The 19789-nt window shown below is 46.6% G+C and overlaps 2 protein-coding genes across 11 annotated transcripts in view; one reads left to right on the top strand and one right to left on the bottom strand.

The window, feature by feature from the left end:
* SYNCRIP (synaptotagmin binding cytoplasmic RNA interacting protein) overlaps positions 1–1992 on the bottom strand; it is a 682339-nt gene extending 680347 nt beyond the window's left edge. For 7 of the 8 annotated variants that reach the window (XM_078648172.1, XM_078648171.1, XM_078648170.1 and 4 more), the window contains exons 1-2: positions 1631–1992; positions 63–222 (exon numbers count right to left, since the gene is read on the bottom strand). In XM_078648172.1, coding sequence (XP_078504298.1) covers positions 63–210 — 148 coding nt within the window. In that variant the 5' untranslated portion in view covers positions 211–222; positions 1631–1992. The remainder of the gene's footprint in view (positions 1–62; positions 223–1630) is intronic. The other variant, XM_078648173.1, reaches the window with a different exon arrangement.
* Positions 1993–2007: 15 nt separating this feature from the next.
* LOC144762883 (uncharacterized) overlaps positions 2008–19789 on the top strand; it is a 396549-nt gene continuing 378767 nt past the window's right edge. For all 3 annotated transcript variants that reach the window (XM_078648174.1, XM_078648175.1, XM_078648176.1), the window contains exon 1: positions 2008–2180. In XM_078648174.1, coding sequence (XP_078504300.1) covers positions 2122–2180 — 59 coding nt within the window. In that variant the 5' untranslated portion in view covers positions 2008–2121. The remainder of the gene's footprint in view (positions 2181–19789) is intronic.

Genomic DNA, 19789 nt, shown 5'->3' on the forward strand with positions numbered 1-19789 from the left:
GTAACCAAATCAAATAAGTAGAGATTTCAAAGCAAGCAGGTTTGGAAATTTCAGGGCCTCACCTGCAATGTAAATTTCATCTAGCTTTTCAGCTACTTTCTGTGGCAAACCTGCATCGAGCAACGTCTGGAAATGTTCTGAATGGGTAATCACTGTCGAAGAATTCAAAGCGTCATCAGTGCCATTTCCATTGACATGTTCTGAAGCCATGTTGCCAGAGTGCTGTTGAAATGCAATAAATAGCAATATTCAATACAAAGACCGGCATCGCTGAAACGTCTCTCTTAAAAGAAAACTGGGTAAGAACTGGAAACTCCGCCACACGACCAAAGGCACGAGCCACTTTGATCGTGACCTACCATGAACGATAAGCGTTCAGGTTTCCCATATTCTGTGTAAGCGAGTACTTCACCAAGTCCTCAGTATCTGCAATAATTCGGAAATGAAAAACTACAAGTACTTAAAAACAGGACCGGGTGAACTACTCTCACCGAAAACTGCCAACTCCGTTTTTAAGTGCATGTTTTCTAATGTAAAGATCAGTTCATCAGAGTAATGGGTTAATATTTACGAATGCGTATAATAAGGTTCTTTTTAAATGGCGCAGAGTAAACGAGTGCTTCCGGGAGGACTAACTATATGCATGTAAGATTTAAGCATCCCACCCAAAAGGGAGTGGCCTTTAGTCGACATTAAAGGGCTGCTCCAGTTTCCAAGAGTACTTCCCAGTACAAATGTGTACAGTAAACCCTGCCGTTAATATGTCCTGGTTGAGTCAAATTAGTAGAAATCGCACAATAGACCGTGAACACGCTTTGCAGTTAGAGTGACCACATAACCCCTTTCCGTGTCAACTGGAAACCGCTTTTTCTGTCTCGGGCTAGCCTTTTACAGAATCAGTCATCACGAGGTGCAGCCCAGCTAAATGGATCTACAACGAAGGCTCGCCCGATGCACTGACTAGTTAAGTGAAGCGGCGGGGCTGTTAACGATATAACAAAAGAGTAACCTGGTCATTGTACTTGCAAAGCACTGTCATTACTAAGTTTGTAAACTTTCTCAGAACACAGAAGAATCCATACTTCACCTATCTTAAGTTAGGTGGTGTCAACCAAACAGCTTTCAGTTTTAGACCCCGGAAAAGGCAGTCAACCTGGGCTTTATGTCACCCACATGGGGGTCCAATAGTGAAACTAAACCGGCTTGACACTCACTGACCCTCCTCTTCCCGTGTCACGTGCAAAGCATTAGCCGATAGCAACATGAAAGCCTACCCGACCCACTCCCCGCAATTGAGAGGAAGCGGCTCTCCCCAGCACACGACTCCATTGACACGGCGCACGTGCTCCGACAGAGGCTGTCCTCTTCGGATAGCGCCCTGCTGGCTCGTGCGCCCCTTGTACCATGCCACCTCCCTGACCAATATACGGGTAACCCATATAGGGGGATGCTAATCTACACAGCTATTTCTCTGACAAGCTCGCCCCTCACAGGGGGGTGAGGCCGGTAACCGGCACACAAAGCCCGGCCATGCGGGCGGCCTAGCGCCCCTGAACATAGCCCCAGCCACGAGGAGGAAGACAGGATGGGGCGGGGGCTCGGAGGGTAGGGGACACCCCGGTGCACACACCTCGCAGCTCCGGCTTCCTTCCCTGCGTGTAGTGGCGGCAGCACTGCCCCCCACTCAATTCCTCCAGCGGCGAGTGTAGCGCTCGCAAAATGGCGGCCGCGCCTCACGCTGCTGGCAGCCCGCGAGCCCGTTCGGTGGCGCGCTCCCGCAGCCGCCGGCCGTTTGCACTGCGCGTGCGTGCGCCGGGGTAGCAAGTTCGGAGAAGTGACAGGAAGAAGCAAAGCCGGGGTTTCCTGGGCATCGAGGAAGGGGTTACTGTAGCTCGTAATTGCACGCTTTCCGATTCATGCCGAATCCATTCCCAATTCTTGAACGCTTGCACAAGTCCAAGCGCGCGCACGCCTCCGCTGGACTCTGGGGATGGGACACGTCATTAAAGTCAGTCGGTGTTCGTGACGCTTCTAGTGTGCGCATGTGTTGGCATTCGGCGGTAGAGTAGTAGCATTCTAGTAGTCGGTACCCAAGCCAGCTGGCGAAACGGAACTTTTAGGATGTCTGTTGCATGGAACAGTGAATGTGCGAATTCGCCAGAGAGTCTACAGGGAACGAGGTTTGCATTTTTTTCCAGACGCATCACTCGTCTCCTCTAAAGGTCGACGTTGCCCTGACCATAGTTTGCAGGAAAGCAAAACTGAAGTGTACATTTTCACTATAGCAAGATCATCGATATACTTATGTAAGGTAACTGTTGATAGCGCACATATGTTCTAACCACTTTACAACACACTGTTACCGATTTAGACACAAAAACCTGAATGGGCAAATTTCACTAGAGACGAACGAAGTGATGCACCATACCTGCCAAATGACGGTGCCACCGTGTATCATACGGCTTTATCTCCCTTCATAGGGTAACCAGAATTTTAAAGCCAAAAACTGGGACATTTGACAAAAATAAAAGGACTACAAGTTTACTTGAAGCGAGCGCATAGAATGACAGCGCTCCACAGCTAAGAATTACAGAACCAGCAATAAGAACATAAATACAATTGTAGCGTAACAGCACGACAGGAGAAGAAGTGATGTTAACAATAATATTTATTGTAGATACAAGGGCCCGCAGGGAGCGGGAATTAATGGCAGTCACTACGGGAGTCAGCTGTCATCTGTCAAACAGATGACGGTGACGTCACTTAAATACAAATAAGAACATTCCAAGTGACGCGGAGTGACGCTACCTAAAGGAAAGGGAAAACATACTGAGGACACAAACTTATTACCCCCCAGAACAATATAACATGTACAACATCTCCCTTTCTCCATCAAAAACAGAAACAGTTTATTCCATAACATAATCTTTAAACCTTGTCGGCAAGTTGATAACTCTGCCCACCCTGGAAGACAACCCCCCAGTGTGATTGATTTCCGTGCCCTTCACGCCTGTAACAGAGGATCCAATTACCTCTACATTGTTTTCTAGCACAGGGTCATCCTGAGCCAGGACGGTACTCCCACTGCCATCAGAACGATTTCTAGAACTGTCTCTCAAAACAGGTGAACCCTCTTGGCTGTCATAGGATTGCAACAGTTCAGTGCTACTAGATATGTCTTCCCATTCCAGAACACTTTCATTAAGACTCGTATCTCCTTCTTCCATATTCCTCATTATAATTTTTTCTTGCCCATGTTTGAGTCTTACCACATCGTCTATACTACGCCATCCTTCTCCTTCTATGAAAACAGCACCACCTGATGCTCTGCCAATTTTCATGGGTTTGCTGAGCCTGGATTCCCCTTTACTTACCAACCCAGGCTTCTTTACTAACACCCAGTCTCCAGGTGCTATACTCTTGTCCTTAGCTCTATTTACCAAATCAGAGTACACCTTGTTTTTCACTTGTTTGTTCTCAATGTTCTCCTTCACTTTGAGTTCCTTTTCACACACTACTCTCACTTCCACAGCTGTTCCTTTCCACCCACTTATTTTTGGTGTGATGATAGTGTTACATGCTCTTCCTCTCATCAAGTAAAATGGTGTATATCCGGTGGCTTCTTTTGGTGTGTTGTTATATGCACTGATTTTTTCCTTAATAAAATCTTTTACATCCATATTATTTGCAATTGCCATTTGGATTCCTTCTTTGAAAAATCTGTTTATTCTCTTTACTTGACCATTGCTCTTAGGACTGTACAGAGGTGTCTTCTCCTGTATAATTCCTCTCTTTTCCAAGAACTCAACCATTGCTCTTGATATCAGTTGTGATCCGTTATCCGACACCATGATCTTAGGCTGTCCCTCTCTTTCAAATGCTTTTTCGAGAAACTTTATGACCACTTCTGTTGTCACCATATTTACGAATTTGTAGCACACCCACTTGGTATAGTAGTCTGTCAAAACTATTAGGTACCTGCATCCATCTGGCAAAATGTTGAAAGGTCCTGCAAAATCTATTGCTATTTTGGCCCAAGGCCCATCCGGAATTTCTACCATTTGGAGTTCGTTCTTTTCAATTCTCCAATGCTTGTCTGACTTTAAGCATTTCTCGCAATTGTCCACATAACTCCTGATCTCACTGTCCACACCTGGCCACCAATAGTGCATTCTTAATACTTTTTTTGTGGCCGTGGTGCCTGGATGCCCTTTGTGAGCCAATTTAATGATCTTTTGTCTGAGTTCAAATGGCGGAACAAAAACTTCACCTCTTTTCAAGTAGCCATTCTCTAGCGTTAGTTCATCGTTTACCTGCTGGTAAGACCTCAGTTCCTCTTCAAGGTTTCTTACATGTGGCCATACAGTTTGTACATACTTTTTTACTTTGGTCATGACGTTATCCTTTTCCATACTCTCCTCCCAATCTTTTTCAGTTATGGATCCTTCGCACATAGCTGTGGCATCAATATGTGCAACTATACACTCATTGTCGTCCTGTTCTTCGCTCTTTTGCCCCTTTACTGGCAACCTGGACAAGCAGTCCGCTCTACTGTTTTTTCCTCCTTGAATGTGCTCAATTTTGAAATTATATTCCTGGAGTTTTGACATTAGTCTTATTAACCTAGAGCTTGCGTTTCCGTTGCCTCTACCTTTGCCATCCATCATATAAACCAATGGTTTATGGTCGGTAACTAGTGTGAAACTCTTCCCCCACAGATAGTCCTTGAGTTTGTGCACTGCCCACACACAGGCCAAAGTTTCACGCTCAATTGTGCTGTAGTGGACCTCCGTGTCATTCAGCATCCTAGAAATGAACGCTATCGTGTTCTCTTCACCTCCCTTTTTCTGGCAAAACACAGCGCCGATGCCCTCATTACTTGCATCCACAGTTACTACATTATCCAATTGTGAGTCATATGGTTTCAATGCAGGAGCATTCGCTATTTCCTCTTTGATTAACCTGAACGCTTCAACTTGTTCATCCTTCCAGTTATAGGTCACATTCTTTTTCAACAGTCTCCTAAGTGGCTCCACCTTTTTCAGCATATTTTTTAATGAACTTCGCATAATATTCACTGAGGCCAAGGAATGACTTTAGTGTTTCCTTGTTTTTAGGTTCCGGGGCCTCCCTTATTGCGTGCACTAAATCATCTTTTGGCGAGATACCTTCAGCTGTCAGGACATGCCCTAAGTATTCAATCTCCTCTGTCATGAACTTGCATTTGTCCTTTGAGACTGTCATGCCTTTCTTTTCCAAAATGTCTAAAACCATTTCAATCAATTTTATGTGCTCTTGTTCGGTTTTGGAATGCAAAAGAATGTCATCTTGAAAGGCTTCCACCCCTTTCAACTTTCCAAACAAAATATCCATGAGTTTCTGGAAAACCCCTGATGATGATGCTAAGCCAAAGGGGAGTCTAACATACCTGAATGCACCAAAGGGCGTGATGAAAGTTGTCAATTTCTTGGACTTTTCTGACAGACATACCTGATGATATGCGGCTCTTAAATCGATTAATGAAAAGTATTTTGAACCGGATGTTGACTGTAGAATGTCCTGGATTTTTGGTAGGGGATGGCAGTTCACAATAATGTTTTTATTGAGTGACCTCAGGTCCACACATAACCTAATGTCCCCTGTCTTTTTCTTCTTCGATACTACAATGGCAGAAACCCATTCAGACTCTTCTGCTTCTTCAATTACACCTTCCCCCTTCAACTTCTCAAGCACTTCCCTCAATTCAGTTCTTATGGACAATGGTATTGATCTTACCTTGTGTTTACATGGTATAGCGCCCTCCTTTAGTTTGATGTCATGACTGAACCCCATCACACAACCTATTTCATTTTTAAACACTTCTTTATGTTTTTCAAAAACAGATTCTAAGTCTCCATCAAAATCTTTTAAGCCTATGCTGTTCACCCATTCATCTCTTAATGTCACTGGGTCTTTTGCCCCCGGCACCAGTACCACCCCAAGTTGGGCCAGGTCTCTCCAACCTACTAGTATCCTCCCTTTTCTGCTACATAAATCTTTGTTTCAATTACTCTTCCCTTAAAACTCACAGTGTCAATGAAATACCCCAGCATATTTATTTCCTTCTCCCCAAATGCTTTCGGGTTTATATCAGATTCCATTAGTTGTACACCTTTCCATTTTTCTTCAAAAAGAGTATCTGATATGGTTGTTATGGGCGCACCTGAATCAGCTGTAAATTTTAGATCAACCTCACCAATTTTCACGTCACTTACTGGACCCTTTATCTTTCCTTCCTCCATTTCCACATATAAAACAATATTCGCACACATTTCTTCATCAAAATTACCTACAGTATTTATACTCATGTTATTGCTCATTCTTTTGGTTTTACACAAGGTGGTATAGTGACCATATCTTTTACATTTGAGGCACTTTTTGCCTACTGCAGGACAATTTTTAAAATCAGCTAAGTGTTCATTTGAACCACACCTGAAACAGCACAACTGCTTACCTCCCACCTTCCTTTCACCTACACCTTTTTCACTCGCTTTACCATCAACTTTCCTCCTGTCCTGTAAATAAAATACATTAGTATTATTAGTTGTTGAAGACAATTCTTTAGTGGAAATTAGAGACCTTTCGATACCCCTAGCAATGTCAATGACTTCCTGTAAGGATGGTCTCTTACACGCTAACAGTCTTTCCTGCACCTTTTTAGTATAGCAGTAGAAAACTATTTGGTCCCTTATGTAAACATCCGTCATTTCCTCATATTCGCATTCTACTGCCAGAACTCTTAGACATGCAACATAGTCTTCCACACTTTCCCCTTCTTGTTGTTTCCTTTGGGCAAATTTATGTCTTGCAACCATTATATTATTCTCCTCATCGAATTGTTTTTCTAACCTTTTCAACGCCTCCTGATACTCATTTAGTGGCACAAATGTTCCAGGTGGACTCTCATATTCGGGCAGGCTGTCAAAGATATCCTGTCCTGCTTTTCCTAATAGCCCAAACAATAAAGAACATTTCCTTTCAGCGTCAAAAGCCTTCCCATCAATTGACACGATGTAATTTTCAAAAGCCCTCACCCACTTTTTCCACTTCATAGTGGGCTTACCAGGTTCATCTAGAAACCGAGGAGGTGCACATATATTGTTGCATTCAGCCATATTCTGCTTTTTATTATAACTATATTATTTACTACACAGCAGACTTGTTGGATGACTTTGCTGTATATGGATTATTTCAAACGTTTCACTCTTGAGTGCTTACTTGCGTTTTGTTGCGCTAAAAAGAAATCCTTTTAATCCATCAAAGACACAAAAATCACGAGCTCTTAATTCCTTGCGCTCGTTTTAACTTAATCAGACCGATTTTCAAAATGGCCGCACGTTGCGCACGCACAGTGACGCGCGTTCCTGTTGGCTAATCAACTTTCACTCCCGGCATGCTTCACGCGGCTCAGCTGAGGTAAACGACTGACGCCTCCGCTGTTGCCTTGTCAACGAAGCGCTGAACACAGAAGTCTCACACGTTAGCCTTTTTCGTGCAGAGCGGCGTTTACAGATGACATTCGCCAGTCAAATCCTCAGACGAACTGCTCATTCTTACATTTAAATCCTTTAATATTTAAAAAGTCTTTCATAAGATTCATGCGCAGCCAATATCCTTTGCGCTAAGATTTTCCATCACGATATAAACTCAATCATCGCTCGCCGTATCCCGCCATGTACTCACTTTTTAAGATTAAAGTGCTCCTAGCTCCGACCCAAGATTCGTCAATCAAGCTTGCGTCTTCAAATTTTGTCAGCAGACCCTTGTTCCACCAGTCCTCGTCGCCAATTGTAGCGTAACAGCACGACAGGAGAAGAAGTGATGTTAACAATAATATTTATTGTAGATACAAGGGCCCGCAGGGAGCGGGAATTAATGGCAGTCACTACGGGAGTCAGCTGTCATCTGTCAAACAGATGACGGTGACGTCACTTAAATACAAATAAGAACATTCCAAGTGACGCTACCTAAAGGAAAGGGAAAACATACTGAGGACACAAACTTATTACCCCCCAGAACAATATAACATGTACAACAAAAATGCAATTTTAAAACCTGGTATATCCCTTCAAATGGTCACCCGGTGAGGAGTCGAAATCGCAGGGAGAACGGGATTTCCAGATCGTTTTCAGAGGTTATAAGAAGCCAATGTCCATTAAAAGGTGTAAAAACACCTCGGGACATCGGCGACAGCCTCAATGACCTTTTTTGGGGCGGGTGGGGGGGAGGGGGGCTTGGTGAGGGGCAGAGTGCCTCTTAGATAGCTCTCAGCACCTGGCCCCGCCACCTCCTCACAGGGTGAAGTGATTTTGTAAGTTGGTAGTTATGCGACAGCAATTGAGACAAGTGAAGTAACTAATGATGAGGCATGTTACAACTGGGGGTCTCTAGTTGGCAGAGGTAGGTACCTTTGACCAAATAGGGACCCTTTCTTCTAAGTCAGGGAAAGGGGATTACACTACTGGATAAACCCTGCTCAACCCCTTGGTAGCTTGGCACGAGCAGACAGGCTTATCTCAGAGGCAGTGTGTTAATCATTTGTGGACACATACAATAATACAGTTAAAACATTGCAGATGGACACCACACAGGTTTTATAAAAATATGTATTCTTTATATAGACTTAACACAAGACCAGAAACGACAAAAATCCACAATAATGTACTCAATATAGTCTTAAAGATGGTAGAAGTAACTTAGTTCAAGTTGATGATAAATGCGACACGTTTCTCATAAAAGTACCTTGATGCGCAACGCAAAACAAACAAAAGGTTCACAGGGATGGAGATGCTTCGGTTCCTTGCTTCGGGGGAGACGATGCGTCGCGCCTCAATGCTTGCGCAGAGTAAGGGATGCGTCTTGGTCCTTACCGGAGAGGAAGTGATGCGTTGATTCTCGTACTGCGTTCTGGTTACGATGCAGCAAGATGGCTCCTCGATGCAATGCGAAAATCCTGTGCGATGTGATAAGATGGCACCCTTGCTGCAATGCGACAATGTGAAGACGATGCGTGCACGCCCGGCGGCCGTGCAGCGAACTCTGTAACTTTGGAGCCGCGACAGGCCCTGCGACACGCTTCTCCGGTGATGCGACAGCGACACGCTTCTCCGGTAATGTGTCGGTAAACAGCTGCGAGGAAGGCACGCCTCTCTGGTTATGCGGTGGCGACCTATGCAAAGGCAACAGCTACGACTGCGACTCGCTACTTCTCGTTGAGTCACGCTTCCAGCTCCCAGCGACACGCAGGTCTGCAAGCTCACCAGCAGCATTTGATTTACAGGCCCTGGGCACACATGGTGCACTATGCTAAGGTCTGACAAGTAAATCAAATAAGCCAATCATGGAGTCACTGATCAAAACATCAATTTAACATGGGGAGCACTTGCACTGTGGCACTGAATAGCAGTGGTACAGTGCCAAAAGCATCTAAACCATCAAAACATATCAAAAACAGAGGACGCACTCAGTGAAAAATGGAAGGAGACTCACTCCAATCGTACCAGGTCTAAAACATGTCCCCTCCAGCTGAAATGTGGAGAGAACTACCCTTCCCCTTGGGAGTTCTCTTCACTAAGGCGGAAACATCTGGACAGACCATCAGCATTGGTGTGTTCTGTACCAGGGTGGTGTTCCACCGGGAAATTCGTCCCCTGTAGGGAAATGGACCACCTCAACAACTTTGGGTTCTCACCCCTCATGTGCACCAACCATCTGAGGGGCCTGTGGTCTGTCTGAATACGAAAGTGAGTCCCAAACAGGTATGGTCTCAACTTCTTCAGTGCCCAGACCACAGCAAATGCCTCACGCTCAATTGCACTCTACCTCTGTTCCAGTGGAAGTAACCTCCTACTGATGAAGGCTACAGGTTGGTCTAGGCCCTTCTCATTAATCTGTGAAAGAACAGCCCTCACACCATACTCTGGAGCGTCTGTTTGGACAACAAATTCCATTGAGAAGTTGGTTCTCCTGAAGCACAGGTGCTGTGCACATGGCAGTCTTCAGGGCGTCAAAAGCCTTCTGACAGGTGTCAGTACAGTTCACTTTCTTGGACTGCTTCCTCAGTCAAGGGTGCAACAATGTTGCCATACCCCTTTACAAACCTCCTGTACCCTGTGAGTCCTAAAAAGGCTCTCACCTGTGTCTGATTCTTTGGGGGTTCCCATCCAGGATGGTATCCATCTTGGGTTGTAGGGGTGCCACCTGGCCTCTCCCCACCTGGTGCCCCAAGTACACCACGGAACCCCGCCCGTTCTGGCACTTACTCACCTTGATCGTGAGGCCTGCCTTGGGCAGTGCCATCAACACTTCCCAGAGGTGGCGCAGGTTTTCTTCCCAATTTGCGCTGAACACTGCAATGTCATCCAGGTAGGTGGCACTGAACTCCTCCAGTCCAGCCAATACCTGGTTGACCAACCTCTGAAAGGTGGCAGGGGCATTCTTTATCCCAAAGGGCATAACCCGGAATTGGTAGTGCACATCTGGTGTGGAGAATGCTGACCTCTCTTTGGCCCCATCAGTTAAGGCGATCTGCCAAATCAAACGTGCTGAGGTACCGTGCAGCCCCTAACCGATCAATGAGTTCATAAGCTCTGGGGATGGGGTGCGTGTCAGTCCTGGTGACTGAATTGATTCCTCAAGAGTCCACACAGAACCAGAGTTCGGGTGTGGCGCCAGGCGCGGCAGCCTTTGGGACCAAGACCACTGGGCTGGCCCAAGGGCTGTTAGAGGACTCAATCACCCCTAAGGCAAACATCTTTGAGACCTCCTCCTTGATGTGAGCTCTGACCCTGTCAGTCACTCTTTAAGCCTTGTGCTTGACAGGAGGACTGTCCCCAGTGTACACATCATGGACACACCATTCAGTGACACCAGGAACCAGGGAGATCAAATCAGGGAATTGCCCCAACAGTTGGCGACAATCATTCTGCTGCTCAGGGGTCAGTGTGGCACACAGGATGACACCATCCACTGACCCATTTTGCTCTGTTGCAGACAGGTCAGGAAGAGGCTCGGTCTCATCCATTCCATCATCTGTTGCTATGAGAATGCCCACTTCGAAACTTTCTAAGTGGACCTTCAGGCGGTTAACATGCAGGACCCGCAAAGGGTTCCTAGGAGACCGCAAGTTCACCAGGTAGGTGACAGCACTCTTGCGCTCCACCACCTCAAATGGTCTGGTCCGCCTGTCCTGGAGCGCACAGGGCTCCTCAGGGACCATGACCCTAACTTTCTGACCACTGCTTCATCACTTCCTGACTGGCTTCCAGAATCGCCTGAGTGAGATGTCTGAATCGCCGAGTCTGGTTCCTGAAGGCCAGCATGTAATTGTATACATCCTGGGGAGGTTTCCTGGGAGATTGCTCCCAGCCTTCCTTGACCAGACTCCATCGTCCTCTTACCGGGTGACTGTAAGAAAGTGGCTCTATATATACTGGACCAAAGTAAGGTACAGTGTGTATAGAGTCCCCAATCTCCAGAGGTATAACAGAGGTTAAAGTCAGATCTGACCTTACTTTCTAAAGTGGTAGCTTGGTCGAGCAGTAAGGCAGTATCAGAGGACAGTGTAAAGCATTTGTTGTACACACTTAGTCAGCAAAATGTTTCACACACTCAAGAACTGAACTCTAGGCCAATTGTTTTTATCTCAAAAGATCTACTAGGGCCAGATATAGGTTGCCAAATACCGAATATCGGCCGTTACCGACCGGTATTTGTCTTTTGAGATGTAGGAGCCCAAAAAAGACAGATTCGGTAAATACGAGTCGGTAATTTACCGAATCGGAATTTACCGAATCGGAAAATACCGATTCGGAAATTACCGAATTCTTATTTACCGAATTGGTTAATAAGAAATGGTAAAAAATGAGTTTTGAGATGTAGGTAACTTCTAAAATACCGAATTTCTCGAAATTCAGTATTTAAGAGTCGGTAATTACCATGGATTGAAAGCAGGTGGTAACCAGGTGCAGGCCATAAAAAAGGTCCCAAAATGCAACAGTGTGACCAGAATGGCGGCATTCTACGTGATAGCAAGGCGGCTACAGCTATAGGCAGCAGGAGAGAGGGTCTGGAGAAGGGAGGAGCAAGTGTACAGACAGAGCATAACGCTCTTCCAACTCACTGAGCCAGAGATATTGCAAAGGTACAGGCTACACCCCAAACCATCCTGGACTTGATCAGGGACCTGCACCCACTTTTGGATCACCCAACCCCAAGGGCGCACGTCATCCCACCCCATGTGCAGGTGCTGTGTAGCCTACACCTGCTTGCATCTGGAAGTTACCAGAGTGTGATTGCTGCGGTAGGTGGGGTGTCCCAGAGCTGCCTGTCCCGTTTCTTCAGGAACTTCCTGGAGGCCATGATGCAGAGAATGCATCATTACATCTGCTTCCCTGAAACTCACGCGGACTTGCTCAAGACCAAGACTGACTTTTATCAAATTGCAAATTTCCCACAAGTTATCGGCTCCATTGATGGTACCCACATCCCAATATGCCCACCTGCTGCCACAGAGTACATTTACAGAAACAGGAAGTCAACCCACACAATCAATGTACAGGTAATCTGTGATGCCAACAACATTATCACAGACATAGTGGCCAAGTTACCAGGAAGTACCCACGACTCCTACATCTTTCAGAACAGTGGGATCTGGCGAAGTGTGGCTCAATGGTTAGAGCAGCAGACCCTGATGCAGAGGTCTAGCCCGGGACCAGGGTTCAATTCCCCGCCTCGGCGAGTCTTGGGCTAAAAAATTCCACGGACCTGATAATTCTCACCTCGATGCCTATTCCAATCATGGAGTTCCACTCTGCAACTCTAGGCAATAGCTTGCTTAATCGCCACAACGGCCCCCACAACGCTAAGGATGCCTGGCCTCCACCTTGGGGGTGCCCAGGAGTGGGCACCTCACAGGGAAAGCCAGGATGGGTTCGACAGCGGTATTCGTACAAGCGCCTTGAGACCCTTGCGGGTGAGTAGTGCGCTATACAAGTGTCAATTTACATTTACATTTACATCTACACACGCCTGACAGCGGGGGAATGTGGAGAAGGATACCTGCTAGGTAAAACACAGTGACACACCCTGATCGATATTGGAGATGTATGTGTTTGTGTGCATGTGAGTAATGGCTCTCTCATTTACAAATAGGTGACAGCGCATATGCCGTCTGCTCGTTCATCCTGACACCCTACCTCAACCCTTCAACCCCGAGCCAGAGACGATACAACGTGGCACACAAATCCACTAGGAACGCTGTGGAGCGCACCTTTGGTCTATTAAAAAGCAGGTTCCGCTGCCTCTTCAAAAGTGGTGAGGCACGGCAGTACTCACCACTCATCTGCTGTAAAATGATAGCAACTTGCGCAATGTTGCACAACCTTGCTACAAAGAAGGGCACAGAGGTGTAATTGAGCGACTTTGAGGACCACGATGATGAAAGTGCAGTGCCTGAACCCAACACAGCAGGAGTTGCGCCAGCAACAGATGGCAGACAGAGAAGGGCAGAGATCACACATAACTATTTCTGAGTAAGTAAAGAGACACAGACAGGTTAGTATGTACCCAACGTAGTTTAATCATTGCCACTACGCAGGTAAAGAAGGGCACAAATGTGCAACCCAAATGTTATCCATTTAACAATGGTAGTCCTGGATCACTTCCCCATTAAAGGTCATGGAGTGGGGGCAGCATAAGTCATTTTCGGCCACGCCTACCAGTGCCAGATGTAAGTTGCTGGCTGTCCTCACTGGGTGTGTGGGGTGTTGGAGCACCATGGAGCCTGCTGCTCCTCCGTGACTCAGCAACAGGGGTGTTTGTCATGCTGCTCCTACTGGTGCTTTCCATGCTCTCAAGTACATCCAGAGCAGCAGTATGTGCTGACTGTGCATTGAGCAGCACCTCGACAGCACTCGTAACCCTTGCAAAGCCCCTGGAAACCTCACTACTGCTTTGTGTTAGTCCCTCTTGCATGTTGACGCATCGTCTGCATAGAAGGGAAGTGGCTGTGGCCAGGCGGTTCACTGCCTTAGTGTGTTTCTGCGCTTGCTGCCTGTCCTTACACCTTGTCGACCTGTCCTGGTCCAGTTTTGTGCACAGGAGCTGCACAGATTGTGACATGTCCTGCATCCCTGTGGCCATCTCCTGCATCCCTGCAGCCATCTCCCTCATTCCTGATGCCATCTCTTTATTCTCATTCACCAGTGCACTAATGCCCTTCCCTATGTTTTCCAGGTTTGTATTCAGGTGCCTCATCTGGCTTTGCACTGACTGGATGGCCTTCCCCTGCATCCTTTGTATCTTGACCATGCTACCCTCCAGTCCAAGAAAGACACTGGGACGCTCAACATGTTGTACTTCACTGCTAGCTCTGGGCCTGCGGCGTCTGGTACCTGTGTGGGCACCCTCTGAGCTGGACTGCTGTGTGGCACTGCTTCCTTCCCCAGCCAAGGTTGGAGTGTGATCCCCTCCATGTCACCTGCTGTTGTTTCCATTTCTAGTAGTGGGGCATCTGCATGCCTCCTGCTCTTTTGAGCTGCTAGTGTTGTTTTCGGCAGTGACACAGGCATTTCAGGTGAGGACAGTAGCAGAGGGGATTGTGAACGCTCTGGGGAGGCCTGCAGCTGGGGTGACATTTCAAGGTCTTGGGATGGTGGCTGTGTAGTTGGTGCAGCTGTGTCCTCTGTTACATTCCCTGCACTTGTGCCTGCCTCCTGGCTGTCATCCCTCTGTGGTGCGGTGCCTTCTTTCGCCCTGGTACGCCTGCGAGATGTCTCACCTGTGGACATAAAAGCGTACATTAGCAATGTGCTCCTGCCTCACTGCTTGCAAAATTAAATTCTTCTCACTGAAACACTGTACATATTGCCTCAGCTTGCCTGTGACTGATATGTGTTGCATTACTTGTTGCTTGGTGTGCTGTCTGACTTGGTAGGTCTTACAATGACTACATCTCACATAATGCATTGCTCCTGTATGCTGCTACCTCTACTGGAGTGGGGTTAACACTGCCACATAGGGGAAAGGGAAGGTGATGGGGTAGGGGTGATTGCTGTGCATGCTTCTTACCTTTTCTGGTGGCAGCTCTGGCTGAGCTGTCTGCATCTCCCAGTCCACAGATGCTCTCTGGTTCAATGGTGGTCTCCACCAGCTCCTCCAGCTCAGTCAGGGGTGGTGCACGATTCTTCCCTCCTCCAGTTTTATTTGCCTCCTTGTGCAGCTCTGCAATTTTCTTTTTAGTCAGGCTCCTGATGTCGTACCACCTCTTTTTAAGGTCATCTATGTCCCTTGGAGTCACTCCTACAGCATTCACCTTGGACTGTATTTCCAGCCAAATCTTTCTTTTGGCAGATTCAGCCACAGTCAGGGACTGCTTTCCAAACAATTTATGGGGTTCTTTCACCACCTCCTCCACGAGGACCTTCAGCTCCATGGTGCTGAATTTTATTTTTCTCTTCCTCTCTGGAAGTTCCTTCTCACTGGTGTTTGCCATTTTCCTTATTTAAAAGCACAAAAGTTTTCCTGTGGCTCAGGGATTCAGCTCTGCTCTCACAGCCTCTCCCGAACCTTCTAATTGCTTGCAGCTGCCTGGGTGCAGCCACTTCCTGATTGGGAGGGGGTGGTTGCACCTGATTGGCTGACTCCTGAGTTTCACTTTTGTTTCCTAGCCGATTCGGTATTTACCGATTCGGTATTTACCGAATCGGTAAATACCAAATCGGTATTTCCCATTCATTCCTATGGGCCAAAAGTCCCATAGGATTGAATGGCAATTACCGATTCGGTATTTACCGATTCGGTAAATACCGAATCAGTAAATACCGAATGGCTGATTCCGAATTTTACAGAATCGGTAAAATTACTGATTTTGTTTACCTACATCCCATTTACCGATTCTAAAATACCGAATCGGTAAAATTCGGTATTTTAGAATCGGTAAAATGGGATTACCTACATCTGGCCGCTAGTTGTTTTATTTTAGAACCAACAGGTATCAAAATATACTTTTCTCAATATGAATGACTTTTGGTAATTACTTTGCAGAGAGGCAATATACTTGGTAAATACAATAGGGCTGATAGGGGAGAAATGGGGGGAAGGTGACCCTGTTGCCCACCCTAGACCCAGATCTGGAACACCAACTCCCCCGGGGCAAATTGAGGGGTCCTTGGGCTTATTAATTAAGGAGAGGATCAGCAAGAGAAGATATTATAGCTAAATCATATGCCCAGGGACCTCAGAAGGGTGATGGCCCGGCTATAGTAGAGCCGGTGATGAAGACCTTACACCCCCATTTAAATCTCCCACCGGAATGCACCCCGTATGTGGTTATTTTAACGGGTGTCCCAGAACTGGGGGAGGGTAAGACCGAATCCCACGACCAACTGAAAAATAAGACCAAACATTGGTTAAATCTAAATAGACCACTCCCCAATGATGTAAGCTGTAAAATTCTTTCTGTACGAAGAGTAAATTGGGTGGGGAATAAGCGGAAATCCATAGCTGCAGACTGCATTGTAATTAATTTTAACGACCCTAGAGTGGTGGAACATATTTGCAGTGGGCCGTGGACAAATTCGAGGGCACTAGCAGTGCAAGCCCAGAACATAAGATATTTTTATAGCCCACTAACTCGTAAACAAGCCTGGGAATGCCCCCTAGGACAGTGGGGTAGTCCCGAAAGAGAGAACAGAGCTAGAGGGGACGATAGAGGGAGAAGGAGTGACCCCGTGGCAGACCCATTGGGGGTGGGAAATCAACATAGTTGCCAGAGAGGTAGAGATTGGGAGGGGGCAGGCTCAGGACTCCTCCTGTACAACAGGTACGCACCACTTCCGTGGGGCAGACACCTGAGCGAGGTGGATTGACTGCAGGGGATGGATCATATCGGAGTAAATACACTAATTACCTCCCCCTGACCATCAAGGCCCAACCAGAGCGATCAGGGCAGGTCACCCGGGAGGAGTATGGCCTGCCAGGCTCGGGAGAAAAATAAGCAAGGGGTGGTAACCTGTAACGGGGAATCAAGTAGGGTATGTAGCCCAGTCACCAGTAAAATAGGGAATGTCATAAATTTGGTTTGCTGGAATGTGGCAGTCCTGGCCTCAAAATCCCGGAAAAAGGAGTGGTTGGAACTTATTAGCAAATTCCAAATTATGTGCTTTCAGGAAACCTGGGAGGTGAATCGCACCAATTTCCATTTAGTGGGGTACAAATCTTTCTTGACACCCACCAATAAGTCAACGGCTGGCAGAGCAAGGGGGGGCTCCTAACATTGGTAGATGTATCACTAGGTGGGAACTGGTGTGATTTAAGATGGAACTCGGAAGACCTGCTTGCACTGGAGTTCAGGAATAGGGATCACAATATAACCCTGGTGAATTTTTATAACTCAAAAGGCTCGAGAGTGAGGGAGCTTGATGAAAGGCTCGTTAATCTGAAGCACAAACATAATTCCATGGCACCAACGCTAGTTGTAATGGGGGATTTTAACTGCCATCTGAGCCCAAATTTGTTTCCCATTACAGCAGAATGGAACTCCTGTAATTTGGAGGAAGGGCCACACTTCGAGCACACAGTGGAGGGCAAAGGGCTGAGTAGGTTAATGAGCAAACATACCCTGGATCATACAATTGATCAAGTAATGGTCCCATTAGATAGGCAGGTCACGCCCACCTTTAAAGGTCGGGGTCCCACCCCTTTCATTGATTTTATCTTAGTGTTTCACCCGTTAAAAAAAAGATTGAGGGCTTTGCCATAGAAGTAAGTGGCTTTAGTGACCATAATCCCCTAATACTGGCCTTGCAAGTATCAAATGCAAGCAGGAAGGGAATTAAAGGGGATGGCCCAAACAGTGTAAGGTTAACGGATCAGGGAAGGCGGCTGAAATTGGCAAGAATCGACGGGGAAAGCTTCTATAGGTCCCTGGTAAATCTAGGTGGAGGAGTTATCAATAAATGTTTTGATCTCTCGATAGAAGGGCCAGAATTGGTGGTGGCCTTTGAGGAAATGGGCCGCTTAATCGATGTTCTCCTCAGAACAAAAGGACAGGGAAAGCCCAGAAGGGAACCCAGATGGTTCGATAGCGCCTGCTCACTTGCACAAAGGAAGCTGAGGGCCGCCCTGAGGTTGAACCCGAGGGATAAATGCAGGGTCACGCTATGCAGAACACGCTACGAAAAGGAACTGAGTAGAAGGAAAAAGTCGCTCCAAACACAAGTATGGGTGGACCTAAGAGGCGCTACAGAAAGGAAGGATCTGGTAGCATTTTGGAGCATAATTAATAACCCCTGTTTCATAGAGACCAATAGTCCAGAAATTGGTTCTAACATCTTACCAGAGCAATGGGTAGAACACTTCTCTGGCCTTTACAATAGGAGCTATAAGGGGCACCAAAATAGGGGTGAAGGTGAGAGCCATTGGAATGTAGTGTTGGGGTTTTCACTGGAGGAGGCCACTGCGGTTATCCGGGGTCTCACAAAAAACAAGGCACAAGGCCCGGACGGGATACCGCCGGATTTATTTTTAAGTAAAGTAGAGTTGTGGGCCCCAATTTTAACTAGAATATTGAACGCCGCAATAGCCACTGGGCTACCCCGGTTATGGTCATCGGCCACAATTGTGCCAATTTTTAAAAAGGGCAACAAAGATAATCCCCAATGCTATCGTCCGATTTCCCTTATAGATGTTGCGGCGAAAATTCTGGGTCGAGTAGTTCTTAACCGCCTGATGATCTGGGCAGAAGACCACCACATCTTCTCTGACGTTCAGTATGGATTCAGAGCTAATAGATCCACTTCAGACCAGTGCCTGAATCTCTATTTATTGGTGTCTAAGTACACAGTTGCAGGCACAGAAACGGTCTACCTGACTTTCATGGACCGCACGGCAGCGTTCAACTGCGTGAACAGAGATAAGTTGTGGGACCTTCTAGACAGTTTAGGTGCAGACAAGAATCTTATAAACATCTTAAAAGCCCTGCACTGGAGTACTGTTGCCAATGTAAGATATAACATGGAGGGGGATGCACGGAGTCCTTTGCTTGCAGAAGTGGTGTGCGGCAAGGATGTATATTGGCGCCTTTTCTCTTCTCGGTGTATATAAATGGATTGGAGAAAGCGCTATTAGAACTACAGGTGGATTCCCCAAGAATAGGTAAAAGAGCAATCCCGGTGTTACTTTACGCGGATGACGCGGTTCTGTTGGCCCATACTCCGCGGGGCCTTCAAACCCTGATAGATGGCTTTGTGACTTTCATGGGTAACCTAGACCTGTTAGCTAACTTATCCAAGTCCTATGTCATGGAAGTGGGGAAAAAACAGAGGGCAAGTTTTATTTACAGCATAGGAGAATCTAGAATCAAGAAGGTGCAATCCTTTTCTTACTTGGGAATATTGTTTGATGGGCGTTTAAATTTTAAAGTCTTAGTAGAGGAGCGTTGCACTAAGTTGTTGTCAAGTACAGGGGCAATAATGAAATTTGGCCGCAGAATGTGTCGGTGGTCACCAGAACAAATGATGACGCTGTACAACTCAATCTGCTACTCTAAAGTGGCGTATGGAGCGGAGCTCTGGGGGTTCTCCTACATGGAAAAGTTGCAGATTGAGGAGAAGAAGTTTATGAGAAGGCTCCTGCGGGTCCCCAAGGGCGTTCCTGCCTATATTGTTCATGAAGAGCTGGGGGCCCCCTTTCTGGAAGATAGGATACAAGTTAGACCACTGTTAGCATGGCTTAAGAGTTGGGAAAACCC

The sequence above is a fragment of the Lissotriton helveticus genome, chromosome 6 (genome assembly GCF_964261635.1).
Source record: "Lissotriton helveticus chromosome 6, aLisHel1.1, whole genome shotgun sequence".
NCBI classification, from domain to species: Eukaryota; Metazoa; Chordata; class Amphibia; order Caudata; family Salamandridae; genus Lissotriton; species Lissotriton helveticus.